This window comes from Callospermophilus lateralis, chromosome 10 (genome assembly GCF_048772815.1).
Source record: "Callospermophilus lateralis isolate mCalLat2 chromosome 10, mCalLat2.hap1, whole genome shotgun sequence".
NCBI classification, from domain to species: domain Eukaryota; kingdom Metazoa; phylum Chordata; class Mammalia; order Rodentia; family Sciuridae; genus Callospermophilus; species Callospermophilus lateralis.
In genome coordinates this window covers 52,828,821-52,851,510 of record NC_135314.1, presented here as the reverse complement: position 1 = coordinate 52,851,510, position 22,690 = coordinate 52,828,821, and the positions used below count along the sequence as shown (strand labels likewise).

General features: G+C 38.2%; 1 protein-coding gene across 2 annotated transcripts in view; it reads right to left on the bottom strand.

Annotated features, from left to right (window-relative positions):
* Nucleotides 1-7,309: 7,309 nt before the first annotated feature.
* The window catches only part of Tfrc (transferrin receptor), a 31,469-nt gene continuing 16,088 nt past the window's right edge, over nucleotides 7,310-22,690 (bottom strand). For both annotated transcript variants that reach the window (XM_076868749.1, XM_076868750.1), the window contains exons 10-19: nucleotides 21,627-21,784; nucleotides 20,526-20,645; nucleotides 18,656-18,741; nucleotides 18,413-18,476; nucleotides 17,174-17,241; nucleotides 16,080-16,138; nucleotides 15,780-15,861; nucleotides 13,995-14,216; nucleotides 11,812-11,952; nucleotides 7,310-10,523 (exon numbers count right to left, since the gene is read on the bottom strand). In XM_076868749.1, the coding sequence (XP_076724864.1) occupies nucleotides 10,281-10,523; nucleotides 11,812-11,952; nucleotides 13,995-14,216; nucleotides 15,780-15,861; nucleotides 16,080-16,138; nucleotides 17,174-17,241; nucleotides 18,413-18,476; nucleotides 18,656-18,741; nucleotides 20,526-20,645; nucleotides 21,627-21,784 (1,243 nt within the window). In that variant the 3' untranslated portion in view covers nucleotides 7,310-10,280. The remainder of the gene's footprint in view (nucleotides 10,524-11,811; nucleotides 11,953-13,994; nucleotides 14,217-15,779; nucleotides 15,862-16,079; nucleotides 16,139-17,173; nucleotides 17,242-18,412; nucleotides 18,477-18,655; nucleotides 18,742-20,525; nucleotides 20,646-21,626; nucleotides 21,785-22,690) is intronic.

Sequence of the window (22,690 nt, the reverse complement as noted above, 5' to 3'; positions counted from 1 at the left end):
GGGGAAGTGAACATGAGTGAACAATATACTAATGAGGTCAGTGTTTCTAAATCCACTGCGGATCTTGTCAAAATGCAGATCCTGATTCATCAAGTTGGGAGGGGGATGAAGAAGTCTGGCATTTTTTTTTCTTTTTTTCTGTTTTTTTAGTTATTGATGGACACAACATCTTTGTTTGTATGTGGTGCTGAGGATTGAACCCGGGCCGCACGCATGCCAGGCAAGCGCGCTACCGCTTGAGCCACATCCCCAGCCCAGTCTGGCATTTCTATCAAGCTTTCAGCTCAGGCGCTGGTCCATGGTCACACTTGAGTAGCAAAGTCTTAGATTCAGAGATTCTCAATAGTGTTGCACATAATTACACATAAAAAAACTTAAAAAAAAAAAACAAACACTCTACTGAAGCTTTTTTTTTTTTTGTATTTTATTTAAGGACAGGGTCTCCCCAGTTACTGAGGCTGGCTTTGAATTTGTGATCCTCTTGCCTCAGCTTCTGGAGCTTCTGGGATTATAGGTGTTCGACACTGTGCTAAGCAGTACCTATGGCTTTTAAAACCTTCCCAAGTGATTCCAAGGTGCAACCAGAAAAGGACAGTGCTTGGCTGAAAGGTAAACTTGAGCAGGGAGGGGGAAAGGCCCGATGTATTTGTCTCTGTTTCCTAATACACTTTTGGTGCTTAGAAGGTGCCTGAGCTCAGGCCAAGGGAAGTAAATTGTGGGATCAGGAAGTGATTTAACAAAGGCAAAGGATTTCAGAGTCAAGAAGGGGATATTAACCTCTTAGTATAGGTGAAAGCAGGGATTTCTCAAAGAATCCTTAGGTGAGGGGTATCTGCCAACCGTGGCCATGTCCTCCTAGGACCCAAGAACAAACTGTGCCTTCACCCTATTGCCCAGGTCAGAGCTCCCTGGAGCTGTTGAAGGGACCAGCTCACATGCCCCCAAGCAATTCAGTTTCTAAAACCTTACTAGGGCATCAGGAGGCGCTGCTTGCTACCAGCCACTCCCAGGAAAGCCTAGCTAGAGTAAGAGCCAAATAAACCAAGAGATTACAAAACCCTGAGGTCACTGTGGGCTATTCTCAAATGAAGCACCACTGAGTCCTGGGTTCTGATGCCCTCTGGTGGACACCTAGAGTTAAGATTGGTAACCAAAACAAACTGGTGGGTAGATACTCAGGATTTGTTACATGCCCTCCTGCATGCTAACATTCAGTTAACTACCAGATATTTCCATGTGGTCACACCAGTCCAAGGACATAGCAACAGAAGTCAAACTCAAATCCAGCCATCTCTCCCCTATTTCCCTGGCTCTCTCATTTGCCCAGAAATCACACTCAGGTTCTTGGCAGCCTGTTTCATCCATCTCCTCTTTCAGCACTGAACACAAGTCCCAAATATTCAGGCTTCCATTCTCCTGCCTCACCTCCTCTCAGCTACCACACTTGAATCCAAGTCCTAGCTTTGCATTCAAGTTCTCACTCAAATGGTAATCAAGCACCTTTGAAATGCTAGACACCTAACCATGAATTGACTTATATATAAGCTGGAACAGATCCTTCCATCAGCAGCCTATTTCTCAAATGTGATCCCTTCACTGGGAGATTGTAAAGATTAGACAAAATAATGCTATAATATTTACCCTCGAATGGTGTTATTACTATAAGCGTTCTTTAGATGGCCTTGCTGATTTCAGTCTCTGTGTTTTACTTGGTAATTCTCCATTCATCTTCCTAAAACATCGACTTCATCATGTCACTCCCTTACTCAAGAATTATAATTGCTCCCTAATTGCCCCCTGGTGTTCTGAAAATAACAGCAGTCCCACAGGGGTTGATTCATCATGGGGAAAAAGGGGGAAACTGGGTCCTGAAGGGCTAAGCCAAAAATAGAGATCAAGATAGGACTGTGGGTTAGAAGGAAATCTTTTTCCAGAAGACAAGACAATCAATATGTCAGAAATCAGGGAAGCAGGTGTAAGAGCAGATACAAGTCCTTATCAGTGAGGATGTGACCATCTAACTTCTTCCCCACCCCCCCTCAGGGCTGAGGCCCTAACTCAGGGCCCTGTGCATGCTAGGCAAGCACTCTGCCTCTGAGCTAAATCCCCAACCCCATGACCATCTAACTTCTGCAATGGGCTTATCCCTAATAAAAAGGCAAGTTCCTAGAACATAATTTTAGCTGTCCAAATGTCTCAGTATCAACAGCCCAAAGAGGGTAATCAGGTGATTAGACCAAGAGGAACATTGGCTGGAGAAACATAGGATACCTGCACAAGTTTCTGAAGAATGCCTGCAAGGTAAACACAGATTAATATGGTCTCACCAAGCTGGGTGCCTGTAATCCCAGTGGCTCAGGAGGCTAAGGCAGGAGGAACATAAGTTCAAATCCAGTCTTAGCAACTTAGTGAGGCCCTAAGCAACTCAGTGAGACCCTGTCTCTAATAAAATTTTAAAAAGGGCTGGATTGTGGCTTGGTGGTTAAGGGTCCCTGGGTTCAATCTCCAGTATCAAAAAAAAAAAAAAATATATATGTATGTGTATGTGTGTATGTATGTGTATATATATATATATATATATATATATATATATATACACACACACACACACACACATACACACACACACCACACACATACATAGTCTCACCAGTAGCTCTTGTTATTGGAATGCAAAGAAAAGATCATAAAGGTACCCTAAAAGGACAGATTGAATCTGGGTTTGAAGGAGGAAACATATATTTTCAGTGGGAGAGGGATTCTATATTATAGTTGGATGATCTTAGTGAACATCAGGCCTCAATATAGCAGTGAAGAAATTAAGGTTCTTAGAGCTATAGCAGGATACTCAGGGACACCCAGCAATTTAAGAGCAGTGACTGATGCTGGGTGTGGTGGTACACACCTGTAATCCCAGCAGCTTGGGAGGTTGAGACAGGAGGATTGTGAGTTCAAAGCCAGCCTCAGCAATGGTGAAGCACTAAGCAATTCAGTGAGACCCTGTCTCTAAATAAAATACAAAATAGAGCTGGGGATGTGGCTCAGTGGTTGAATGCCCCTGAGTTCAATCCCTGGTACCAAAAAAAAAAAAAAAAAAAAGAAAGAAAGGAAGAAAAAGAAAAGAAAAAGAGAGAGAGAGAGAGAGCGAGAGCGAGCAAGAGAGCGCAGTGACTAAACTTGAACTAGAATCCCTATGGTCCAAGATACAAATCCAGGGCTCCTACTCTCCCTTTCTGACTCAATTCCCTAATACATAATCAGCATGCCAATGCTGATCAGAAAAAACAAAATATTTTATTGAATCCTGAAGGTTTAGAGATTGTATATGGCCCAGTCTCTAATTTGCTTGGTTAAAGGTGATGAAACATGTACCTTAAGAGGTTAGTTAGGGGACCAGCTGGATGTGAAGGAAAGCTGGAACTAAGTGGTGGCCCAAGAATGGGGAAGACCAGTAGGCTTCCTGTTAACTTCTAACACATACAGGGAGAAGCATGCACACAATGTTTTCTTGAATTCTAGTAGCACATGTGAGTGTCAAACACAAGCTGAGCTGTCCATGATCTTGATGTTAGCTGGGGATCAAACCTTGTGCGTACTAGGCAAGCATTCTGTCACTGAGCCATACCCCCAGCCCTTTGAGAGTATTTCAGTTTGTCAATTACCTTCTGATTCGGCTTATGGTATTTTTTTCCATGTAGCTATAATTTGCCTGAAGTTGATCAACCTTTTCTCAGATGACACTTGCACCCAATCACTGAGCCACATCTCTAGCCCTGTTTTGTATTTTATTTAGAGATAGTCTCACTGAGTTGCTTAGTGCCTCGCTGTTGCTGAGACTGGCTTTGAACTCCCAATCCACCTCAGCCTCCCAAGCCACTGGATTTGGTGGGTTTTTGTTGTTTTGTCCTGCTTTGAAAGCCCTTCCCACTTCCTATATTTTCTTCTGGAATGTTTATAATTTTAACATTTTGAATCTTTAATTTGTATGGGATTTACTTTGATGTGGGAATACAAATAGGAACACAATTTATTAGCTCTGCTGTTTTAGGGCTCAAAACTCTCAGAACACTTTTAACCTACACAGAGGGGAGATAACACCATGATTGCTAGAAACCAGAAGCCACACTGAAGTTCATATATTGTTAGAGAACAAAGAGAGGTTAACTCAAATGAAAGAAGACCAGATTAAATGCAGGATATGTGGATTGGTGGAAAGTTTTATCAAGAACTCTTAGGTCTGAAGTCTTCCTTGTCTACAAAACACAAAAGACTTACCATCCAAAGAGGTAGAAATGGAGAAGTCCTTGGTGGGAGGGAAGCACCCTATCCAAAGCACTGAATGATAGTCTGCAGACTGAATGGTCATGCCAAGAGGCTCTCTCCTGGGAGTCAGAATGCTAGGAAACAGGCTTCTAACTCCCTAAAGTAAAGTATCCTCCATAAATTCCTCCCTAAAGAACAGACCTACAGATACTAATATGACAGTGAAATGTCAGGGTCCCCACTAGTCACTATACTGAAAGGTCCTTCAGGTAACAAATGCCACCCTGAATATACACCTTTACTGTCTCACTCTAATTAACAGGCCCCAGCTGAGCATGGTGGTATATACCTGTAATCCCACTCACTCACCCAGGAGGCTTAGGCAAAGTTCAAAGCCAGCCTCAGCAACTTAGTGAGGCCCTAAGCAACTTAGCAAAATCCTGTCTTCTCTCATGTACATCTTAAAAACAAACCCCCCAAAACAGCAATTACTTCAAAAGATTACAATCAATATAGAATTAATAAGTTTGATGGAATATCTTTCAAAGACATACAAGATCTTTAACATGTGTTCCACCTAGATAAGACCCATAGATGTGGGAACTAGGACAATAACTGTGTCCATCTAAACAGTCGCAAATAAAAATTGGAATGGAAGAGCTCGTAGCCAGCCTCAGCAAGGTGAGATGCTAAGCAACTCAGTGAGACCCTGTCTCTAAATAAAATACCAAAATAGGGCTGGGGATGTGGCTCAGTGGTTGAATACCCCAGAGTTCAATCCCTGGTACCAAAAAATAAAAAATAGATAAATAATTCAATTGAATAAAGAGAGGAAATATAACAATAGTTAGTTCGTTTTATAGCTTGTGAATAAACAGTTGGTATAATAGCTAAAGCCAAATTTTCTATAGTAGGAAGAAACCAGATTATATTTAAAAGCTGAAAAATAAATAGCCATTGTAAGTACATAATGAAACAGGTAAGTAAATGCCAAAGAAAACTGCCAGGAGTTGAAAACTAGGGCCTAAAACAACTAGGTTTGGTACTATTTTTTGTAAGTACTATTTGGGTTTATATTTATTATTGTTTGAATATTTTTAGCCTATGTCTCCTAGACTTGAGGGATGCAGGAACTTTGACCTCACACCTAACTGAAATGGAATGGCCGGGCTGGGGATGTGGCTCAAGTGGTAGCGCGCTCCTCTGGCATGTGTGCGGCCCAGGTTCGATCCTCAGCACCACATACAAAGATGTTGTGTCCGCCGAAAACTAAAGAAAAAAAAAAATATTAAAAAATTCTCTCTTTGAAAAAAAAAAGGGGGGGGCTGGGGATGTGGCTCAAGCGGTAGCGCGCTCGCTTGGCATGCGTGCGGCCCGGGTTCGATCCTCAGCACCACATACAAACAAAGATGTTGTGTCTGCCAAGAACTGAAAAATAATAAAATATTAAAAAAAAAAAATGGAATGGCCAATCAAGGAAATGGCCTCAGAAGGAACCCTGTCAAAAGGAGTCACTTGGGGCTGGGGATGTGGCTCAAGCGGTAGCGCACTCGCCTGGCATGCGTGCGGCCCGGGTTCGATCCTCAGCACCACATACAAAGATGTTGTGTCTGCCAAAAACTAAAAAAAATATTAAAAAAAAAGAGTCACTTTATTTAGTTGTCTTGGATAATGCCTGTGCAAGAGTTCCAGAAGGCTAACTTTTTGAAGCATGGGAGAAAAACATTGCCTGTATCAGGGCACCATAGTCAGGGGCTTCCAGCAAGGAAATGTCTGAAGAACAATCAAATGTCACCCATGAAAGACCACTGGCATTTAGACATCTCTCACATTCATACAAAACATGCAGTCCTACACCAGTTAAGATGGTTTTTTTGTTGTTTGTTTTCGTGGTGTTTGGGATCAAATCGAGGGCCTAATGTTAGGCTAGGTCTCTACCACTGGGCCACACTCCAGGGCAAGAGCTTTTTGTCCTTTCTTTCTCTGCATCTATGTAGCTAGAGAGAGCTAGATAAATAACAAGAGTAACCCCCCTCAAAAAAAAAAAAAAAAAAAAAAAAAAAAAAAAAAAAAAGCTCCAGTAACATTATGGGCAAAAGACTCAAGGTTTATTATTGTAACAGATTTTAAAACTTATTTATATAAATAAGTCCAGCACCCATCTGTAATACCAGAGACTCAGGAGGCTGAGGCAGGAGGATCACAAGGTCAAAGCCAGGCTCAGCAAATCAGTGAGGCCCTTAGCAACTCAGTTGAGACCCTGTCTCTAAATAAAAAGGGCTGGGATGTGGCTCAGAGGTTAAGTGTCCCTGGGTTCAATCGCTTGTACCAAGGAGAGGGAGAGGGAGAGGGAGAGGGGGAGGGGGAGGGGGAGGGGGAGAGGGAGAGGGAGAGGGAGGGGGAGAGGAAGAAAGAAAGAAAGAAAGAAAAGAAAACCTATAAAATAAGCTGGGCTTGGGGGCACACACCTATTAATTCCAGGTACTCAGAAGGCTGAGGCAGAAGGATCTCAAGTTAAAGGCCAGCCTAGGAAACTTGGTGAGACCTATCTCAAAATATCAAATAAAGGACTGGGGACTTAAATAGAAGAGCAATTGCCTAGCATTCCTAAAGTCCTGGGTTAGATTTTTGTAACCATGCCTAGAAAAGCAGTGGGATTTAAGATACTGTAAGGGCAAGGAAGGCAATTATAGAATGTCCAACACAGAGATAGAACCTGATATAAATTGTGGACTTGGGGTGATAATGATGTGTCTATGTAGATTCATCAATTCTGAGAAATGTACCACTCCAGTGTGAGATGTTAGGGGGAAGGATGTGCCAGTGGCCAAGACTAGGGGGTATATGCAAACTCTGTACTTTCTGCTCAATATTATTGCAAAACAAAGTGTTCTTTAAAAGTCTATTTTTTTAAAATGACAGTTCATTTTTAAAAACAGACTTTTAAAAATGTTGTAGCTAAGTGGTAGAGCACTTACCTCTCATGCATGACGCACTGGGTTCACAATATTTACAACTAAAAAAATATTTACAAAAAAAGTGACAGTTCAGTGTTCAAGCATTTTATTTAATCAGATAAATCTCCACATTGTTGCATATACCAACTTGTATACAATAAGGGCATGTCATTTGTTTACAAAGCTGAGCAGTAAAATTTCAAGAACATTCAAAGAGCAAACACAGAAAAGGTCATGCAAGTTCTAGAATAGTGAGTGGATCATGACAGAGCTCACTCAATTTACCCTTTACCTTTCTAATGCACATATCTTTAAGCAGGAAAAAAACAAAACAAAACCAAAAAAAAAAAAAAAAACCCTAAGACCAACAGGCTGCTATTGTCACTAGTCAGACACACATTTCAATCAGGGATGTTGAACCTCTTACCATTTGCTGGCCTGTTTGGAAAGAACTTAACCCTAATCACAGAAAAGGGTTATTTATTTGAAGAGACTCACTGTGGTAAAATGTATGCCCTTTATCCATATTATGCCTTGAAGTCACTGAGCTTTCATTAAAGTATGAATGCACAATACCCAAACTAGGCATCCCAGCTATGACCTTTCATTTAGCTACACTAAATGTCCCAGATAAAACACTGTGAAGATTAAAGATACCGTGAGTAGCGAAACAGTTCAACTGTAAAATAATCTAGGTCTACCATAATTTGGTAAGTGACACTAAGTTTAAGAACCTTAAAAGACCCTATGGACTTTTTCTCAGGTGACAGTTTTGAACTATCTTATGACACATTTGACTTTCAGGTTTATAATGATGGCTAACTAGAAAATAGACTTTTTACTCATGCAATCTCAAACTTACTTGTTCATATCTAGATAATTTATAACCCACCATACTAATGGGTATGTAGACATGATCAAAAAGATTCTTTTTGCAAGCTTTGCCTCACCACACCCTTGACTCCTCCCAACCCCAAATCTATGATCCCCTAGCTTTAAGCCATAAGATCAATTCTGAACTCAAACTTGCTTGAATTAAGTTTATAGGATATAACATGCAAATCAGGGGCTAAAGTTATATTCATTTGTCAACAGCAAACATTATAAATGTATGCTACTACCCCACTAAACAGAAGACCTGGAGAAACCACAAAGATAACAAAACACCCATATTAAATTAAAAAATGTTCTTGAAGTAATAATTTTATTTCACAGCAGTTCAATTTACCACCAAATGCTTAATGACCACAAAATGTTTCTGCAACTAAACTAAGAGTTATAGGGAATTGGGAATATATGTTAGATACTAACTATCTTCAAGCTTTGAAGATGTCATTGCATGAAGAAAATTATGGGAAACACTGTTCCCGATAATTATGTACACCCTTAGTGTAACATATGGAGATCACTGTCTCCGATATAGACACTGTGGTAGGCAAAAACTACCTTGTTCTTTATACATTATGGAAGACACTGCTCCCGATAATGTGAGTTAGGTTTGTGATAAAGGTACTGGAAATTTTGCAAAATTGGAATTTAAGTTACACCCTGCATAAATTGAGCTGTAAAATTTTGTATCTATGAATACTACCACAGCCTTTAAATAACATTTATTTATAAATTGGTCACAATTCACTGCATTTAGCAGAAATATCATTTTTATCTGGTAAGCTAAATAAAAGTCTTGATTAGCAACCCCTAATTAAATTTAATCTTTTTCCAATACTTAGCATCATAATTTTATTTGGCTTGCGGCTATTTTCTAACACCCTCAAGTATTGACCATGAGTGCAAAACTTCCAGTATCTGTTGGGTTTTATTAGCAGATGCTGCTTTTATTCAAAAAAAACGACAGTATAACTGTCATAATTATGGAAGGCACTGCTTCCGATAATTATCTTCTATAAAAAAAACACCATTTATAGTGAACTCTGTCACTGATAAATAAACAATAAATATCTCAGTGCCAAAACGATAGAAAGCTTTCCCAAAAGATTAACACTTTGACCAAAAAATTGGTGGTGTGTTCTTTTAAAAGTCTGACAAACTGAGTCTGAAATTAAATGCCTAAAACTGATTCTCTTTCAGAATACTTTGGAAGAAACAAAAACAACAAAGAAGGAAACAAAGGCTATGGGGCAGGGGGCAGAGGTCAGATGAAAAGAAAATGTACTATAAGTCTTTGGCTTCTGGTCTTCTCTTTTCTTGAACAATATTAACACATTAAGGCCTTACTCCTGAAATAAACAGTTGAACCTCATTTTATCCAACTAAAGGATCCCTATTTCAGATTTCATTAGTAAGAAAACAAGTCTTCTGAAAGTCAACTGTTTTGTTCAGGGATGCAGAAACCAACTAAATCCTTATGGAAGGGCATATCTCATTTGGAGAATATGATCCTATAATCTGGTATCTCTTAGCATCAAATGAAAGTGAAGGATCACACCAAGATACCATTTCCAGCCTTCACTAGATATTACCTTCTTCCTTCCACTTCAAAAGATACCAGCTCAGCTGGGTACAGTGGTGCATGCCTATACTCCCAGCAACTTGGGAAGCTGAGGCAGGAGGATGGCAAATTTGAGGCCAGCCATGGCAACTTTGAGATCCTGTTGCAAATAAAAAAAGGTTCCTCAGTGGACCACAGCTGGGTTCAACCCCCAGTACAGAGGGGTGGGGGTGGGGGGGATAAAGAAAAGACACCAGCTCATGTCAGCTCCTGTCCTTGGGATTTAGAACAACAGTTCATGTAACTGGTTCTGACATTTTCCTAATTAGGATGCAAAGAGGCAGTTATCTTTACAAAGCACTTAACATTCTAGAGATAATCAGAGAAAATACTCTGTCATGAACTTTTTTGGTGGTTACTCACTTTAACTTGAAATGCAGGTTACTACCCTGTATTAAAAGCTGCCACCTAAAGACATCTAGTAGCATCGAGATGACTGGGTAGAATTTTAACATTAGGTTTTGTAGTCCTACTTGAAAATTTAGCATAACCAGCACAAGTCTAGAAACCAAACTACCCTGATGTTCTTATGTAAGTTACGGGTATCATGTTTAAAACTCATTGTCAATATTCCAAACATCACCAGATAGAGCATTTGCTACTCCTTGAATAGTCCAAGTAGTTAGAGCCAACTGGTTTCTAAACAGAGTTTCATTAAAAGCACCGTTATTTTTCTGACGTAGTTTCAAGTTCTCTAGTAAAGCTGACACCGTATGAGAGCCAGAGCCCCAGAAGATGTGCCGGAAAGGAGAATCTCTTGGAGATACATAGGGTGAAAGAAAGTGATACTCCACCTATGAAAATAAAACAGGGCAACTTACACAGTGCTATGACTGCAGAGAGAGAACACTATTGTTGAGAACTATTGTTCTCCCACTTCAAATGTTAGGTTCTCCTGATTTTGAGAACTTTGAGACCCAAGCCACTAACCTTCTAAAGTTAAAATTCTGAAGCAAACTGTCCATTCCTCTGTTAAAGTGAACTAACTATATTGAGATTTTGGGGTACAAGCAGATATCCTCTGTTCCTTCCAAGCAGACTAGGATAAAACAGTTGCGGTCTGACTTAGGCAACAATTGATCTGTTTTTTCGGATCCTAGGGATAAACTCACAGCCTGGTGCATGCTAAGCATTCTACCTCTACAAGTGAACTAAACCTGCAGCCCCCAAAGTGTTTATAAAGTACTAAAAAGAGGGGACGGGACATGATGGCTGTGATTCAGCCACTTGGGGAGGCTGAGGCCTAAGCAACTCAGGGAGTTGCTCTAATAAAATATAAAAAAGGGCTGAGGATATGGTCAGTGTTGAGTGCCTCTGGGTTCAATCCCTGGTACCCATGACCCCTCAAAAAAGAGGTCTTTAAAAAAAAAAAAAATCCCTCAAAGTCAAATATTTCTTGTATTGCTGGGTTATATGTGTTGATTTTAGATTTGCTAAGAGTTAAAATCTGCCTTCAATTCTAAATAAGCTAAGGACTCTAGGTTCCCAGATTTACTCTACTTTTTACAAATGTAAATTTAACAAGTAAACTTTTACACACTTCATTGGACATCGTGGCATATGCCTGTAATCCCAGTGACAAGGGAGGTCTAGGCAGGAGGATCGAAAAGTTTGAGGTCAACCTCAGCAACTGAGTGAGAGTGTCTCAAAACAAAAATTTTTAAAATGGCTGGTGGGGCTGGAATTGTGGCTCAGTGGTAGATCGCTCGCCTAGCACAGGCGGGACCAGGGTTCCATCCTCCTCAACACATAAAAAACTAAAAAATAAATATAAAAAAAAAAAAAAAAAGATAGGTATCAGCCAATTTTCAATTAAAAAAAAAATAAAATAAAAATGGCTAGGAATGCAGCTCAGTGGTTGAGCACCCCTGGGTTTGATCACTAGTCCCAAAAATAAATTAAATATTTAAAAATTACACATCTAGTTCCTCCTTTTTTGTTTTAATACTAGGGATTTAACCCAGGAGTGCTCTACCACTGAGTTATATCCCCAGCCATTTTTAATTTGGGATTGTGATCCTCAGCTTCCCAAGTAAGTACCTGGAATTACAGGAGTGCACTATTACTAAGAAGTTTACTTACTTTCATGATACGGTCATTGATTTCCCTCATGACAAATCTGTTTGTTTTCTCAGCATTATGGAAATCTGTTGTCAGTCTGGAAGTAGCACGGAAGTAGTCTCCACGAGCAGAATACAGCCACTGTAGACTCAGGCCCATCTCCTGTCAAGGAAAGACATTAAATTCACTATTAGAAGTTGTATTCCTCAGTATGGTTTTACATATCATTTTAATAATGTAGATGTGGCAACTGAGGAATAGTTTTGTTTATTTTTTGAGACATGGCTTTGTTAAAAGTTGCTTAGGGCCTCACTAAATTACTAAGGCTGGCTTCAAACCTGCAATCCTCCTACTTAGCCTCCCAAGCCAAGCTGAGATGTATGCCACCATGCCCAGCAGAAGATAAAAGGAATGACTTGACAGGGAAACTTGGGACTTAGAAAACTAGAAGCATCTTGTACCAGAGGCTCTATGAACATAGTAATACATTCATTTTTTTAACCCAGCAGCTAATACAATTACCTATTCTTAATCTCATAAGAAAACCATCCTCATTAAGAAATTCAACATAATTTACTAAAGAAAAATTATAATCCTATGTATTACATTGTTTCCAGTTCAATTTCCCTATGGGGAAAACCACAAGTTGGTTCAATGAACTTCAACATCTAATTATTTCTATCTGGTAAGTCCCATTTTCTGAACAGTTCAGTTACAATTAGTTTCAAGAAAGCCATAATTATTAAAATTCAGTTATCAGTGAGTTACTTCAATTAAGAACCTTAAATCAGGTCCTCATACCATAAAACCAGTTGGATACCACATTAATAACTACTGGTATGCTCTTTCCATTTGAGCATTGTCCAAAAGGAATACAACCCATATTCACAACTGAGATCTTCATGTCTTACCTATGTATAGGTTGACTGGGATCAGACACAACAGAACACCACACAGCTCTACATTCTGAAGTACGTGTTGTGTTCTATCCTAAATTTATATCCCAAAGCTTCCTCCTTTTTCAAATGAGTAGAATACTAAAGCAAACTTATACCTCCACTTACTTTAAAACACTCTTCGTGTTCAAGTTCAATTCCTAGTACCACACACACACACACACACACACACACACACACACTCTGGTTGCCAATCATATCGCTCCCCAGGAATATCATACTTCAAATTGATGGATACTTTATTTTTTTTAATTTAAAAAATTTTTTTTTAACAGAGAGAGAAAGAGAGAGAGAGAGAGAGAGAGAGAGCGCGAGAGCGAGCGAAAGAGAGAGAATTTTTTAATATTTATTTTTCATTTTTCGGCGGACACAACATCTTTCTTTGTATGCGGTGCTGAGGATGGAACCCGGGCCACGCGCATGCCAGGCGAGCGCGCTACCGCTTGAGCCACATCCCCAGCCCCTTGATGGATACTTTAGCAATAAGAACCTAGTCTCGTGGAAATGTGAATTAGTATAGCCATTATTGGAAAATAGAGGTTCCTCAAAAAATTAAAATTAAAGCTACTATATGATTCAGCAAATGCATTCCTGAGTATATTCCTAAAGGATATGAAATCAGGGTGTCAAAGAGATACCTGTACTCCCATATTTATTGCAGCACATTCATAATAGCCAAGGAATGGAAACAACCTAAGGGTCCATCTACCAATGAATGAACAAAGAAAATGTGGCTGGTACACATAGACAATAGAATATCACTCAGTCATTAAAAAAAAAAAGAATGAAATCCTGTCGTTTATGACAACATGGATAGAACTACAGATCATTCTGTCAAGTGAAAAGCTAGACTCAGACAGGTAAGGTACTACATGATCTCACTCATTCATATGTGGATAATCAAAAAAGTAGATCTCACAGAAGTTGAGAGTAGAATGGTGGTTACCACAGTCTGGGGAGAAGGGAATGAGGGAGGGATGGGTAAAAGCTCATCGGTGGGTATTAGAAGTATAAAGTTCTGAAAAGGGATTGAACCCATGGCCTTGTGCATGAGAGGCAAGCACTCCACCAACTGAGCTAGATCCCCAGCACTAAACAGAAAAAAATGTTTGAGAAGATATGTTTACCCTGATTTTAAAGATTATACAGTATATCAAAACATCACATGGTACTCCATAAATACACATTTTATGCTTTTAGGTATCAGTTAAAAAATTAACTTAAATTTAAATTTCAATTAGTGTTTACCTTTATATCTGCTCGGTACAGGTTCAGATCTCTCACAAATGAAAATAGTTTGTTGTTGTACATCTCATAGTCCAGGTTCAACTCAATGTCATGGGTAAGTTTAATCATGAACTGACCAGCCACTTCTGCAGCTGTTTGCATCATTTTGTCCAACTGAGGGACTTCTTTAATCAGTACATCATAGGTATCCATATCAGTATTCAAATAAGGATAATTCCCATTCTGGAAAACAAAGGAAGGCTACTGTACTCACGGGGGTTATAAGAGTTGGGGACTCACATTCTAGCTTCACCATCAAGGTAACAGTTACTGTAATTCTTCATTTTTTAAAAAATATTTCTTTTAGTTGTACACAATGCCTTTATTTTTATTTATTTTTTTGTGGTGCTGGCAAGCATTCTACCGCTGTACCACAACTCCAGCCCACAATTCTTCATTTTTAATATATTCCCACCCCACTTTTTATCTCATATCTGCTTCTATAAGAAGATGACATTCTTGCTACTTCCTCTGAATCTATCCTTCTAGAATGACTAATTTCTTCCATCCAGGTCCTATAGAATTCATGTTTTATCCTATCACATTCTCTGAACAGATTTCAGGTCAAATTCCTTGAAGCTATATACTTTGTTCTCTTTGGGAAGCTTGGCCCATATTAATGGGGAAAGAGAAAAAGCATACATGAATTGCACTATAACAAAATGTTTGATGCTTCTTATACAACTTTAGTAAGTATTTCTTATGCCTCAGCTCTACTCCCTGCTATTGTCCTCGGTGAAACTCTTACCGATAATCCTTTGACTTTAATTCATTACTTTCAGACTGTACATTTCTGACTATACCTCCTAACCAGAACTTCTAGGCTTTGTCATTTCAAACTACATTTGAAGTTTTAAAAGATCTTAAGATGAATAGGAATCACAAAATCCTTCAAACATAAGACATGACATCCAGTAGACATTAAGACATGACATCCAGTAGACATTATGACCAGCTAATTCAATCCATTTATGTTGCTGCTCTTGCAAAAGGTCAAAAATTTCAACCATGTATCTCTAAATTCACATCTTTTATCACTCCCTACCTTTATATTTTCTTCCCTCCTAGTCCTAGTTAAAACACCCAATGATTAAAAAGTTCAATTGTGGACTTGGCTTCTACTAAATTGACAATTTGATGACAAATCAACAGCTTCCATCTGACCCCCCAATGCCAATGCTACTCTAGCTACTTCAGTACAGACGACTCCATCATTCTATTTATTTTGCCTGGCCTTCAGTGCTTTCTAACTGGCTCTTGTGTCAAGCCAATCTTATATCTGTACAATATGCTCAGTTCAAAGTTCTGCCTAATTACAATCATACCTGTTTAAATTTTCTGCTTTTACCCATAAATCCCTGCTTAAGACATGAGTATTGCTAGACAAAGATCTAGAACTTTGTGCAACATCTGTGCAATCATATATATATATTATCAATATCAGTACTGTCTGGCAGAACTTTCTGTTTAATGCAAATATCCATACTGCATTATTCAATATTTAGTCCCTGGCTACTCAATCATTAAAGAAACTAAGCCTTGTTTGTAAAACTCATACTTCTTTGAAGAAATTTTAGTAATAAACTCAAATGCTCATTAAGCCAAGATAACAAGTCCATTTTAAAACTGATAATAAGGGAATATGCAGTAATTACAATTTCTGAAAAATCTGAACATTCTAGGAAAGTTGGTCTCAAAGTTAATACAAGATCTAACATATAATGCTTTAGAACTCTTCAGACTCACCTCACAAAAACAGAAAGAGACTGCTGGAATTCCGGAATATGCAAGGAAAGGGAAAGCAGCATTATCAAAGGAAAGTTGCTCACTGCCAAGGAAAAGAGAACATGTCTTTAGATAGTTTCCTAAAAAACAGACTGCTGCCAAACCACACCTCTAGCCTCGAAATAAATTCTTAAATAGAATATCCCTAAGGATAGCTAAGGTGGCTGCAAGGTTAAGAAGTCTGTAGTTCTACCTAACACAGTAGGTGCTACTGGGTGATTCTGCTTTTCTTTTGGCTTGTTCATTCACTTTTCAACTTACGCTTTGTTAATCCAATTGCTGTCCTGATACAGAGATAGTCTAGTAAGTGGATGTTTCACCTATAAATAAGAAATTATCATTAGAACTTAACTTTTCTGAACTTATTCAGGCTAGTCACTAAATTATATTCATAATTTATATATTTACATTTACATTGAAAAAATTTTCTTCAAAGCAGTTAAAACAGCTCAAATTTCTTAAGTTAACCCTACAGATTTATATGTCAGTTCCATTACTTATGATGAGGAAAAAAAAAATGTCTTACTTATTGACATTTTACAGGTGGCCTGACCACAATTTAAAATGTTCTTATCTAGCCTTCTGGATATGCCTATCTTGTTTCTGGTTTCTTCCTTGTACCACTTTTTTTTTAAAATGTATTTGTTAGTTATAGGTGGACACCATGTCTTTATTTTGCTTTATGTGGTGCTGAGAATAGAACCCAGTGTCTCACGCATGCTAGGCGAGCACTCTACCTCTAAGCCACAACCCAAGTCCCTCCTTGTACCACTTTTTATACTGCTAATCTAACCAGCAAACACATCACTGCCTTGAGGCCCTATAATAATTTCTAGATTCCAACAGGATCAAGGCCAACATCCAATATCTGACCTTTGTTTTCTCCCAACTCCAGTATATATCCTCTAAATCCATTAAGCAAATATTCTCTTTAACATGTGTTCCTCCCTCATTCAAAATTATAGTCATTTGTCTTTATTCAATAAATATTTCATCTGGACTTATTTAAGTCCATTTAAGCCTTCCTTAGCATTCCAACTTATACACACTGTCCTGTGGGCATCTACAATACAGTTCAGGGTCTCTTGGCATTTTGTTACATATTCCAAAGAAGATTATATATTCTTTGAGATTGTGTGTGTGGGTGTGTGTGTGTGTGTGTGTGTGTTACCTTCCTCACCTCATGCAGTTCAACAGGTTAAGGATTAATAAACCAAGAGCATGACTTAAATAATGCTATTATAAAATTTATCCTAAATTCTTATCTTTGGTTACTGATAATGGCCTAAATATTTTTCATCTTATATAAACATGACAAAAAAGTTATACATTTTTGTAATTAGTTATACACTCACGTCTTGCATTGTTTTCTCAATAAGCCTGTATAAGAGAGGGCTGGCAGAAACCTTGAAGTTGCTGGTACCTGCAAAGAAATTATTTTAACATTGCCCCTTTTCTATTAAGTACATTTCACATTGAGATTTCTACAACTAAAAAAAATAAGAACAGGAAGAGAGTAACCTACCTATAGCTGTGGCGCTATGTAACAAATAGTAACAAAGTATACAAAAAATAGTAGTTGAGGAGCCAAGATCTTTGAGAACTCTTAATTGCCTCAACTCAGGCTCTTAGTCCTTGACTTTACATACCTTTGTAATTTTTTGAGACTTTTTTTAAAAGAGTAATTTCAGGTTCACAGCAAAATTAAGAGGAGGTACAATGATTTCCCATATATATCCCACGCATAATCTCTCCTATAATCTGTACTTTGATATTTTTTTTTTATCTTTTTGATTCCCCCAAGTTAGGCCTGGCAGTCACCTGCTAGTTAAAGTAAATGTACTATACTAAATACATTCTGCTACAGAAGTAAAACACAGAAATAATGACTGATATAAGATTTTAGTTTAATTATATCGCCTTTCTTTTTCTTTCCAAAGTAGACATTTTATTATTTTTAGTCCATTCATTAACTACATATAAACTTTAAGTAACATGCAAACTCTTTCATGAATTCGATTATCTAGTATTTCTATCAGTGCTGCCACAATCCAGCAGGATATGAATTAGAAGTTCTGCTCTACATGGTATGGGTAAGTTCCTTCTGGTCTAAAATATGGTCCAGATTAGTGGTTCTAAAACTAAAAACTGTTCTAGTTTCTGACTCAAAAGATCTAGGGTGGGGCCTTGAAGTGTGCATTCCTAATAGTCCTGATGTAATTGATCAGGGGACCACACTGAGACCCACTGCTCTAGACAAATCAATCTGTGTCCATTCAGTAACCTCATGGATTATTTAGAGCTGATTATATATATATATCACAACTGCCTCCTTTATCCTTTTTTTTTTTTTTTTTTAAAGAGAGAGAGGGTTTGGTTTTTTTTTTTAATATTTATTTTCTAGTTTTCGGGGGACACAACATCTTTGTTTGTACGTGGTGCTGAGGATCGAACCCGGGCCACATGCATGCCAGGCGAACGCGCTATTGCCTGAGCCACATCCCCAGCCTCCTCCTTTATCCTTTATGAACTTTTCTTATGTTGTTTGAGAGTTTACCTGAATTCATAAAATTACTAGTGAAAAGGATACTTACCAAGAACAACTTTATCCAGATTAATATAAGTAAAAGCCTTTAAATGCAAAGAAGAAAGGTATCCCTAAAAGAGAAAATATTAATGAGTATGAATTAATCTATTACATTAGCTCTTATTAAGGATTCATTTTTACATCTGGATTCTAAAATGGTATAAATAAACCTAAAAGAGCAATTTCTACAGGACAGCAAAAGTCAATACAAGTTCAGGTGGCTGTTCTGAGTACAAATGATAAAGAATACCTCAAGCCATTCAGTGGCACCAACTGCTCCAAAGTCTCCAGCACTCCAACTGGCAAAAATGATGCTTCTGCTGGGTTTAAACCCACCTGAAAGAGAACAAAAAAATTAGTTTAATGTTGGGAAAGGAGTACAGGCAAGTAACTGACATAATAAAGCTTCTAATTCAAAATAGAAGATTTTACAATATTGATTTTCCTATTGAGACCCCAGGTAAAGAGTGCTAAAAGAATAGGAATAAAATTTTTAAGTAGTGATCTACAAAGGGTAGAATGAGATCTCTACCAATAAGATTTCAAGTACACAATAGCTACTCCTTTTGTTGAGTCCCTTTGTTTTTTGTTGTTGTTGTTGTTGCTGGGGGGTGGGGTGGGGAGGGTACCAGGAGGGGCACTTGACCACTGAGCCACATCCCCAGGCCTATTTTGTATTTTATTTAGAGACAGGGTCTAGGTTGCTTAGCACCTCACCATTGCTGAGGCTGGCTTTGAACTCCCAATCCTCCTGTTTCAAACTCCAGAGCTGTTGGGATTATAGACACAAGCCTAACACTCCCAACCCTTTTTATTTTGAGATAGGATCTTGTTGAGTTGCTTAGGGCTTCACTAAATTGCTGAGACTGGCCTTGAACTTGAGCTCCTCCTGCCTCAGTTTCCCAAATCACTGAAGATTACAAGGGTGCACCAATGACCTGGCTCTTGGAGTACCTTAACTCCTGAATCAAAAAATATTTGGAAATTGTAGTCCAAGTGTGATGTGCATCTTCTATAATTTATATATTTTTTTTGGTAGGTGGGGAGTACTAGGGGTTGAATCCAGGGGCACTCTCTACCATTGAGCTGCATACCCAGCCCTCAAAACAAGAATTTTGAATTTGCAATCCTTTGGTGCCAATCTCCAAATGGCTTGGATTATGGGCATGAGTCACCATGCCCTGTGATATCTATCTTCTTTGAGAACAATTTGCTTAGCAGCAAAGTTATTTAAAGGGTTTTTGTTTGTTCATTCATTCACTACATTGCCCAAGCTGACTTCACACTTGTGGGCTCAAGCAATCCTCTCACCTCAGTCTTCCAAGCAGCTGAGAAGATAGGCATGTACCACCACACCCATGTGAACATGGAAATATACTTATGAAATAGAACAAAAACTCAGAAATTTAAGTTATGGGAAGTTTCTAGAGAAATCTCATTTACAGAAGCTCCTTTTGGAACTACATATGACACTGCTCTCCATCCCAGTAATTACGCAAGATAATTACTTTTCTGTATCAATGTATTTTGTATAAAAGTTAACCAATTTACCATATAACTGAAAGGTTCAAGCATAATATGGGTTTGCATTATGTGTGTAGGTGGGTTGGAAGAGTGGCAAGTACCATAGAAAAACTTGAAAATAAACAGAATAATATTATCATTTTGTTTGGCTTTAGCACCTTCATATATGCCACTATTAAATTTGGCATGTCATTCTGGATATGTCAAATTGGAGAAGGAAAAAAAAAAACAAGGCTAAAATACTTTTCCAATATCCAAAAATCCTGATGATTTGGGCTAGGATTGTGGCTCAGGAGTAGAGTGCTTGCCTAGCACATCAGAGACCCTGGATTTGATCCTTAGCATCACATAAAAATAAATAAAGGTATTGTGTCCATCTACAACTAAAAAATAAATATTTAAAAAAACCTCGATGATTCATTAAGACCCTTCTTTAGAGTCATTTCAAAGTCAAAAGAAAAGACAATCTACCTTATGTTTAAAAATTAGCATAAGAGAATCCTAAGAAGATAGGCAAAACTGAACAAAGCATATAGTAACACCTAGAACTATACATAGTATATAAATGTTCAAAGGTCTCAAACTTTGTACTTTACCTTTTAAAACCATATCTGAAAATGTCCGGGCAAGTTCCAAGAGAAGAGCTGTTCCTACACTGGATTTTGCAGCGCCAGGACCCCAGGAATCTCTCTGGGCCCCTACTACAATATAGCGATCTTGGAGGGGTGGGGAGAAAAAGAAAATAAATTACTTTTTTACACAATTGAGTTTATTATTTTTTAAAAAAAATATCGCTCAGAGAGCTGGAGTTGTAGCTCAGTGGTAGAGCAGTTTGCTTGCCTAGCATGTGTGAGGCACTGGGTTGAATACTGGGCACAGCTCAGTTGGTAGAGAGCTTGCCTTGCATGCATAAGGTCCTGGGTTCAATCCCCAGCACTACAATAATAAATAAATAAGTAAGTAAGCAAATAAATAAATAAACTTGTTGTGTCCATCTACAACTAAAAAAATTATAAAAAAATAGTGCTCAGGGGTGCTTATGCCCTACCCTGTTCTAAGTTGTGAGGCTAGTCTTGAATTTACTCAAGTCTTCTGAGAAACTGGGATCACAGGCAAGCAATACTGCACCTGACCTTTTTTGTTGTTGTTTCAAGGATTGAACCTAGGGGCACTTAATCATTGAACCACATATCCAGCCCTTTTTTATTTTTTATTTTTGAGACAAGGTCTTGCTAAGTTGTTGGGGTTTGGCTTTGAAGTTTCGATCCTTCTGCCTCAGCATCCCAACTGATGGGATTACAGATGTGACCCCAGCATCCAGCTATGATGAGCTTTAAAACTGTTTTCTAATAATTAAGTCTAGAATAAGCATGCCAGTAAAGTGTAGAGTATGCATTAAGTATAAAAGAGCCTAACTACAGATCTGACATAGAACATCGGAAATTAAAAACGTGCTTATCCCTAGTCTAGTAATGATGGTCAGTTTTTAACTAGGGTCTTATTACCTCCCAATAAGGCTGATAACACCATAGTCCAGGTGAGGACAGATAAAGATTTAGCACTTCATAAAACCAACCCATGCTAGCCTTCCTGCACTCTCTACTTCTCTGGCCACATGCCTAAGGGGAGAATTAAAAAAAAAAAAAAAAAAAAAAAAAAATCAATGGAAAAAGTACAAAACAAAGGTCTTTCTTTACCTGGTTCTTCAAAACCTTTAATAACTCCAAAGATATTAAGAATTTTTATCTCTTTCAGCACATTGTTCACAGATAGCTTCACAGTCATATTCTCTGGGAATTGCATCTTACATGAAGAGTCTGGTCTCCAACTAGGAGGACAGTCTTTTTCCATTTTTCTAGAAGTAGAAAACAGGCAAAGATCTGGGTTATTGTTATTTCTGTAAGGATTGGAAAATCAGTCCTACAATCTGTCCAGGTTCTAGGTTCAATGGACACATAAAAAAAATATAAAAAATTTAATCCCTAGTGGTCAACCATTTTCCTCTTACTCTAATCAGTAGGCAGTTATTTGAAAACCATGAGTTATTTCCTAGTTTAACAATATTTTTAAATGTCTCCTTACTGTCATCTGCCTGAGACAAAGCTAATTTACATTTGAAATACATGCCAAGATGTACTCAGAACAAAGATCATAAAAGTCCATTAATATAATTCATATTTCCCAGCTCTCTCCACCAAAGGTAACGTATATTCTCATCTATTACAAAAGAATATTCCTGTGTTGCTGGGAGTTAATTATCTTTCCCTAATGTTTCGTTTAAAAAAAAAAAAACTGCCTCAAAACATTACGCCCACGGGTGGTACAGGATAGAGTTCAAACCAGTCTCATCAACAGTGAGGCAGTGCTAAGCAACTTAGTGAAACCCTGTCTCTAAATAAAACACAAAAAAGGAGACTGGGGTTCTTTTTTTGGTAGAATGCTTGCCTGCACATGTGAGTCACTGGGTTCAATCCTCAGCACCACAGAAAAAATAAAACATTTTGAAATATGTAAAGATTTGGTTTTGTAAAATATAAAAAAGGGCTGGGGATGTGGCTCTGTGTTGAGTGTCCCCCAAGTTCAATCCCCAGTAACCGCCCCACAAAAAAACAATTATTACCCCTTACTATAACACAATTTTTTCAAAGTTTGAATAAAGGTCTAAAATTAGATATCTATTGTATGACAATATTAGGCAGAAAAAACATAATGATATGTGTACTCTCAGACTGGAATATTTCTTGTTTTGAGATGGGTGTCT